At 42.7% G+C, this 8,438-nt stretch overlaps 2 protein-coding genes across 2 annotated transcripts in view; both read right to left on the reverse strand.

Moving 5' to 3' along the window:
* Nucleotides 1-1,365, reverse strand: part of LOC118408545 (CUB and sushi domain-containing protein 1-like) — a 5,872-nt gene extending 4,507 nt beyond the window's left edge. The window contains exon 1 of the mRNA XM_035809357.1: nt 1,113-1,365. Coding sequence (XP_035665250.1) covers nt 1,113-1,164 — 52 coding nt within the window. The 5' untranslated portion in view covers nt 1,165-1,365. The remainder of the gene's footprint in view (nt 1-1,112) is intronic.
* A 1,641-nt stretch (nt 1,366-3,006) lies between these two features.
* Nucleotides 3,007-8,438, reverse strand: LOC118410677 (GRB2-associated and regulator of MAPK protein 2-like). Its single transcript, XM_035812481.1, has 3 exons — nt 7,491-8,438; nt 5,813-6,003; nt 3,007-4,777 (listed from the first exon to the last, which is right to left on the reverse strand). Exons 1-3 carry the CDS (start codon nt 8,109-8,111, stop codon nt 3,916-3,918), a joined length of 1,674 nt encoding a protein of 557 aa, XP_035668374.1. The 5' UTR covers nt 8,112-8,438; the 3' UTR covers nt 3,007-3,915.

Here is an 8,438-nt window from a genome sequence, read left to right on the forward strand (position 1 = left end):
GCCAGTGCCTGTACTTTCGGGGCTCTAACTGGGAGCGATGTCCCCACCAACCACGGAGGTCGTGGACTAACATAGTAATATAAACACCCACGTACATCAATCCCTACCAGACATTCCGTTCGTATGAAACATTGTAGAAATCGGCAAAAAAGGACGTTGTTTGGTTAGGAGACAGCTTGCCCCAGCCCGTACGTACCAAGACATTTGTGAGACACAAATTATGATCAGACCACCTACCAACAAAGACTAGCAAGAACTTGCCCGGGGTTTCTATGGAGTTTTAAACTTGCAACCTCCCATAACATGCAGTCATGGGACAAGAACAAACAGGTAGCACGTCAAAACTGTCGGCAAAAGCAACACAAGAAATGATTTAATAATCATATCGTTTTTTTCCATTTGTTGACGAATTGGCTTACATGAAGACAAATGCATGTCAAGTGAATTGATGGTATTGTCATGTGTTTTAGTGTGCTTCGTGAGAAATGTATTCAAATGTAATCCATGGTGATAAACATTAGACTGAGATGCAGCGAGAGAAATGTGATAGTCACCTGTTATGTCAACCCTTCCACAAATGTGTCAAATCTCAATAGATGAATAAATAAAAGCGAATACGATATGGCATAGACGTGAGCAGCACAGTGTCTGTATCTATCATTCATACCCTTAAAGCGCTACTTGAACCACCACTGTTACAAATGATTCCAAGGAAAAGTCAAGAAAGGTTAGCTGGCCTTCATACCTGTTGCGAATTGTATTTCCACGAAGATACATACACGCATGGATACGCATATATCATACACCCCCTCTGCCATATTTACATACGCAGTCTTCCATTAAAAGTCTTGTGGAAAATTAAATGTACGTATTCATGCAACATGCATGAATCCACAAAATTTGTAACTCTACGGGCTGCACATTGCTAACCTTCACCACTGAAGGAATGGATGTTAGCTCACATTGCTCTTTTGAAATCGCCTTTGAAGCGCTAAGACATAACGAGGAAATGTGCGCCTTATGTAAGACGTGGCGACCCCATATAGATAGCAGCCCATACGCCTGTACGTGTATGCGTGTGATAACATGGTTTACGACCAAAGTCCTCTTACCTTGCGTTGCCCGAACAAGCCCGACTGCTAACAACAAAGCCAGCAGCCTCATGTTGTAACAAACTTTCACCAAGCTCCGATGAGTAAAACAATGTCTCTACAACTCTTGGAAGTCTTGAAGTGTCTTGTCCCTCTATCTCCTTCGCGCTTTCACATAACTTTTAAAGAAACAATAGGGGGAGTGACGTTTGGAGTGGGTGGTTGAGAGTACTTGTGGACAGGTGCGCAGGTGCGATATGGCGGGTGGTACCGATTGTCACGTGGTTCATTTTTCTTATCTGTGCTCCAACAAACTTTGCCGGTCGACAATTTAGAATAATCATAATCGAAATACGAGAGCGATGGTGACGCTTGGCCGCCTTTTGATACTGTCATTGTTGATATTATCTTATGCCACCGGTAAATCTCATTGTAGACTAAACTATAAAGATGTGCTAGATCAATCTTCAGTAAATATGGTAAAGAGCTCTAAAATAATGACGGTTCCGGTAACAGCACTGTTCTTGGATAACGTTTTGTAAAAGTACGTAGACGAGATTCGTTGTTTGTCCTAAGGGATCATCAAAATGAGGCTTGATTAATTACCAAATTAAGAGAAAGTCGACTACACATTACAAAACGCTGCCCCTCCCCCCTCCGTAACGAATAGTCCCAACATAAACCTCCGCCAAATGCTGAATGATTAACTTTATAGAATGATTAACGCGAATGTAAAGACCGCTATCTACATGTACGTTTGCCTTGTCGGGCGAGTCGTGCCCTCGTGCCTAACAAGACCTACAAAAATGGCTGATTGAAATGTTTCATGTTGTACAAATACTTGTAGTAGATAGATCTCGATATATCGTTATCTACTAATCGAGGCGCTTTGATAACGCGACACTTACAAAAGTTAAGTTTTTACGATACAGAAAAAGATGTAGGGGTGATTAATATATAACACAGTCGATATCTGTCAAGGCCTTTTGGAGTAGGAATTACTACCAGGACTGGTCAAAGTTCGACCATGGTAGCTAGGTTATTTAAGCGATTATCAAATATAAACATGCGTAAAACAAGCGGTACTGGTGTGTGCTGTCGTCCTTGCCATTTTAACTGGAAAACTGAATCCTGTGCAGCGTTAGTTCAGAGTTGTGAACTACAGTCACGAGGGAAACAAAACACCTGAGATGGAAAAAATAAGAGAAGTGATAATGACCAACTTTGAGTGCCTCTTCGGCTTTTAGCTTACACAAATCATCGGATGTAATATGTGTGATAATGATCATATTGACCTCATTGTCGTATTTATACATCCATATCTTTGCATAACGGTTCAGACCGACGTTTTCTGTTCAGGAATCTCTGGTGCTGGCGATTTGTGATTTTGTCAATTGTCCCAACAAAATTGAAATTCATCACTATGGCATTTCCCAATGACACAACAACTCCTTGGTTTGAGGCATCCAAATCGTAAAGAAACTTGTAAATGTGTGTATCGATAAGGGCTCAAAACATGTCAGTTTGTTACCGAACAGTTATTGACACCTCTGCCCAGAGATCATTGCCCACGCCCTGCGAGCTTGCGTGCAATTTTGATTATAAAATTCAAAGCGCCAAACGTGACGCAGTGCATCTTGAATAATTTATAAGTTGAATGCTCTTTTTAGTCAGCAGGTGATACGATTGTCCGTGTGCCAAACCGTCTAGTGTTACGTACACGCCGTACGTTTACTTACACAGTGTTGTATTATAACGTGACTCGATTTGAAGGCCATCCGATGTTATTATGTATAGACGAGAGGTGTTATAGGACACTTGGTACAATACACAAAGATCCAAATATTCCAATTAATATCAAGTCAAAGCCATATACTAGTATCGCATGCGTCGATACAAGGCAAAGGATAGCGCCCAACACACACATGTACAATTGTCTACCGCAATGTATAACTATAGTTTATTGACCGTATTCAATGTTCTTGTGTATTAAATATTCCTACTAAACGATTAATATTGTTTGTTTCTTTGTGTCAAAATATTAACGTATGATTTACTTAGAATATCTTTAGTGTACAAATATCGATACCAATTAATTGTGAACACATAAATGTTGAATAGATATGCCGTACAAGCTACTTACAATACAGGAGGATATTGAGTTCCTAGCCAATATATAGTCTCAATCAAACCTCTACATGAAAAAGAACCCAACACAGGTAATAACAAGATTAGGTGTGACCTGGTGTGCTTTGGCTACATGCGAGAGCCATGGCGCATCACACAAATAGCCCTGAAATCATACTCAACTTGTCTTCAGGTGCATGGGTCACATTTCAGCTTTCATTAATGTAGGAAGCAAAGGAACACCCCAAGAATCAGTAAGTGCAACTATGTCCGTCACCGGGAGGACTGGACTTTGAGTAAGTTATATCATCAGTTACACTAGAAATGGCCATTGCAAATGCATATATTTTTCATAAGTCATTTGTGAAAAATTGTAAAAAAATTACCGTAATGGTAAAAAAATAGCATAATTGCAAAGACCACATCAAACCTTACGTATGCGTAAACCAAAATTCACACCAATGTCATATAAATACAATACTACGCTGATAAGGGACTGAATACGTTGGCTCTAGTCTCTAGATACCTAGCAACAAATACACATCCAAGACGTCCATGAGTCTGTATTTTCGTCCAGTCCAACTTTCGACGACGTTTGAGGCTGTTAGTCCGATAGGTTTTCATGTGTGTCCAAATCTACTTGGGTTTAGGAGTATATGGTATATTTGTCATTACTTTTTTTTCTGTATCTAATTCTTCAAACGAGTCGCTCGTTTGCCTCCCTCACGTTATTAGCGTGTTGGCGAACTTCGTTCACGATACGTGAGGGAACAGAATTAGTTATGTCCTCCTCACCGCCTGCGGTCACTCTGTGACGTGGTTCTTCTGTGTTTTTATCTTCATCTTTGTCTTTTTGTTTGGGGACTTGTACATCCACCTCCTCTGTTGTCAGGGTACGCGGTGTGTGATGGGACTCACTGTCCTCGTCTTTCTTGGCGACAGCTTCCCTTTCTTCGGGGACAGTACCGCCCACCTGTGACGAGAGGTGTGAGTCAGCAGTTACAACAGACACGGATTGAGAAGTAGGCGTACCTGGGTCGTCAGACTCAGCCACATGTTTTGGTGTGATCTGTAGCTCCGGCGGTGGAGGTGGGAGATCTTCCACACCTGTAGCCCCCAGTGTACCAGACTCCCCGGGTTCATCAGTACCCTTACTACTGGAATCGGGAACTTGGTTTTCTGCAGGAATAGCCTTTGCCGCAAGGGGCTTTCCCGGAACTCTGGGAGGAATTGTCTCTCTCAAAAGGCCGTTTGTTGTTTGTTGCTGGGGCGACTTTTCTGCTGTTGGTTTGGGCTTTTCTAGACGGGTGAGTACTTTGATGTTCTCACAGTACTTAGTGACATCAACAGGATGCTTTTCCTTGAATGTTGCCATGACGAGATGATACTGTCTCCGGAGGTCTCCAGCTGCCAGCATCCCCTCTGCCACGCGGAACGACATGTTACGTTTGAGCGGAAACTCCAGGAGAATGTTGTCACTTCGCTCCACAGTGGTTGCCAAGACGACGACCTCTGACCTGGTGGCCTCGAAGTACATAACTCCATCACCAAACTCCTCCCTGAAAAACAAATAGACGTACATCTAAAAATTACGTATCAGCATCAAGTCCAGCCATTTTTACAAACCACGACGGCTTGGACAGGAGTTTTGAATTGATAGCGTTAATCGATTGTGTTGCTACAACACAGATGCAATATTACTAAGTTATCATCATCATTATTATACTGAGTCAAAAATATTTACACAAGATCAAGGATATGCAATATACAAAATCTCATTGTACTCATACCGAAACACACGGACAGCCCATTTCCTTGTATTGACATTCGCATCGGAATGTTGGGCATTGAATGTCTTTCGCTATTGTTGCATGTAAACAGTAGCATGGATAGTGGTAGAATGAGATTATCCCTCCACATTCAATGTCAACAAATCTTCAAAGGTGCATCCGAATCTAGGATTACCGGTTATTAAGAAGGCGAGGCCACGAACAACAGCTTAGGAGATGGTACGTATACAGTAATCCCTCGTGGTCACGCACGACAGGCCTATGTACACGTTAGGCACACATGGGAATACCTGCTTGTTGTGCGGGGCTTTGCTTCATTTTGCGAGTGAAATTGGATACATTCTACACAAATAAATAAAGTGATGCACAAGTAAAATAGCCAAATCTTTCCTAGTTATTGCCATTCTCTTTACCAAAATCGTGTTTTGAGACAAACTGTTTGGGTCGGTTCTTCATAAAGAATGTCACGTTCTACAAGGTGCTTTGGTAACGACCTTAACCGTGAGACCAAGGAGGTTCTTTAACCTCCTTGGTGGCACACACTTGGGGTACATCAATGTTTTTAGTCGGGAACTGCAAGCACCAAATTTTCGAATGGATCCCGTTCTGTCATACCAATATTAGGATTGAAGCGTTTGGTCTCTACGCCGTCGAATAGATAAATGTAGTTTCTCTTTTGAGCTGGTGTGTCGGAACGTGTCTTTCTTTGAAGGTGACATCTGTGTATTTCTGATGATTCGCATTTTTCCGTCATGTTGTTATATTCTATTTAAGATATTCCACCACAGAGTTTGAGTGTTTTACCTTGAGATTGTCTTCGGTCGCTGGCCACTGACGAGGCGAACTGTCAGAGGAAGCGGGAACTTCCGGACGATTTCTTCAGCCGTCAAGTGCGTGGTGAGGTCAACTCTGTCCGGCTGGCCGGGCCCGCCCGTGCTGAACCTGGCCTTCAGAGTAAAGGGGAGCTGGATTCGCTTTCCGTCCTTTTTCCTGACCTAGAAAGTGACAAGCAAAAGTTACAAATGAAGTGCCACTTGTATCATGCCTGTGTGTATCATTTACGCCTTTTGATAAATCACACAAACAAATATGAATGAAGTTTATATGTGATATTTCCACTTTTGTTAATAGGAGAAAGTCTGGTTAAAAAGTTCGTGCCAGCAGGAGACTTACTTCATGTACGTAGACTTGTGGTGTATACATGTGGCAGAGACATAGAAAACGTACTTGTGGCAAGAACAGTGATTGACATTATGGATTGTAACATAAGATACATTCAAATACTAGTGCTGACTGAGTTCTGATGATATCATCGGTCTATGATAAAACAACGATGTAGCATAAACGTAGAGATCTGTAACCCTATGATCATGAGGCCAAAGTTTTGCTTAAAACAAAACAAAACAACCAGTGAAGACATCAAATATTTAGAGTAAAGAATGATCTCCTGGCAATCTGGTTTGACATGAACGTAAGATCGACAGTTAACATTGACCGTGTGAGCACTTTTGACTTGTAGCAGCTGCTGTAAGTTGCAGGGCCGGTAAGTTGCTCCGATGAAGTTTTAACCGGACAAACATGACATGAAGACAAGAATTAGAAATAAGTCGCAAAAATTGTGGGAAGATGAAGAGACATGATAGAAGATGGACACTCAGCTGTCCACCGGGCGGTACCGGGCAATGCTCTTACATGAGGTCTGATAACGGTTCGGAGAGCATGGATGTACGTGTAATATGTACACGTCATCTCACATCATATTTGGGCTTAACTGACACGCCTTTTCAAAGACTTATTCAAAGACTTATTCACGTACATGGGGTATAAAGAACATCTCAGTAAGAAACCCAAACAGTTACATGCACATGTATAGCAATATCACTGAACTAATACCGAGTATGACCAATGCTTCTGTACTACTGCTTTTATGTCATGAATTCAATGATGTATCACAGGTGTACACAGATGGAGCACCGTAAGCGGGTATCTCACTGAACTGCACCAACTGGCGCCAATCAGCGCCACTCGGACGCGGGGAAATTTGTTACTTGAAATTGCGAATTTTTTTAATTGCAATAATCAAAATGGTTCACACGGACGCTAAACCGTGAACTTCTTTTCATCACTTCAATTTTCTTTTTTATTAATTCTTAATCATTGCACAGTGGTTTTCAGTTCATTGCCAACAGTGCGATTTCCAATAAAGTTACTAAGTTATTGTATTGAAACTGAGAATGGACATTTTTGTTTGGCTCATCTAGACTTAAGCAAATGCGTCGCACGTCGGTGTAGTGTGGCCGCAAGAGAAGTTGGCCCAAATTTGCAAAGTTGACTCAATTTTGAATTGCACTTTGGCTCAGTAAAAACATGTAATTGGTGGGAAAATTTCCTGGTAAGCCCCGTTTTGTTTCCACCGGCCCCACCAGTTATATGACAGAAAAAAAATACACAGAAAACGAAATATCCTATACAGAATGCTTACCACTTCTAGGTATCTTGGCGGTTCTTTTTTCTTGAATATACCGAGGAATGATTTTCGTTTCTCCTTTTGCTGCCGTGCTACGACAATACCGAGCGGCCGGAGCTCATCGTTTTCCGAGACCACGACGGGGTTAGTCCCGCGGGACGACACACTGTCACTTGGCTTCACCTCGCTCATGAGCAGTATCGAATCCTCCCGAATGTCTTCCCGGGCAAAGATCTTGGACGGAAACACGTTGGCTACCTGTTTTACATTCTCGAACGATCTGGAGACGTTTGGGCCGCGCAGCATCTGAAACTTGCCCGGATACTTTAGCGGAATGGCTAGCCTGGGACCGGTATCTTTGCGGTCCCTTTTCAATAGTCGAGCCATGATTTTGCTGGCCCTTGTCGCGTCCTGTAGTAAAACGACCTCGCTCTCTGTGCAGGCCTGTGGTCCCAGGGCCTTGTATGTGTCGGGAGTGATTCTGGTGAGCTGTGGGAATTTGTACTGCGCTTCAATGTCCGAAAGGCGCATCTCGGTGTCGCTCCAAGCCAGAGAGTCTAGCGACGTGCTGTCTGCCGCAGCCATGTTGGGTTCAGTCCCCGGTGGAGGGTTGCCTACAATTGTATACCAGTCCATCCACAAAACCTCACAATCACGCTAACAATAGCAGCGGCTGAATGAAGAAAGGTTGGGTGCTACCATTTCACAGAAGGGATGCCGACTAAAACCGACGGCAAATATATACACTAGTATACACCGCCTTGCCTTATTCCTGGTATGGCTAGCAACAATCACCACTTGTTAATTCCTGAAACATACCGCAGATTAGCACCGATTCGCCATGGGTCGGCAATGTTGAAAGCTGTTAATGTGCATTTTCCACCTCAATATAGACTATCCGACTGCATTGCCAACGCCATACCTTTTTTCTCAACCCAGTGGAAATAACCGACCCTTTTAGCT

This window comes from Branchiostoma floridae, chromosome 2 (assembly GCF_000003815.2).
Source record: "Branchiostoma floridae strain S238N-H82 chromosome 2, Bfl_VNyyK, whole genome shotgun sequence".
Taxonomy (NCBI): Eukaryota; Metazoa; Chordata; class Leptocardii; order Amphioxiformes; family Branchiostomatidae; genus Branchiostoma; species Branchiostoma floridae.

Excerpts from the sequence above, each read along its gene's own strand:
- LOC118410677 (XM_035812481.1), bottom strand. The coding sequence starts at position 8,111 with ATGGACTGGTATACAATTGTAGGCAACCCTCCACCGGGGACTGAACCC. Across the intron at positions 6,004-7,490 it reads CGCCAAGATACCTAGAAGTG|GTCAGGAAAAAGGACGGAAA; the intron begins GTAAGCATTCTG and ends GTCACTTTCTAG. Across the intron at positions 4,778-5,812 it reads CGACCGAAGACAATCTCAAG|GGAGGAGTTTGGTGATGGAG; the intron begins GTAAAACACTCA and ends TTTGTTTTTCAG.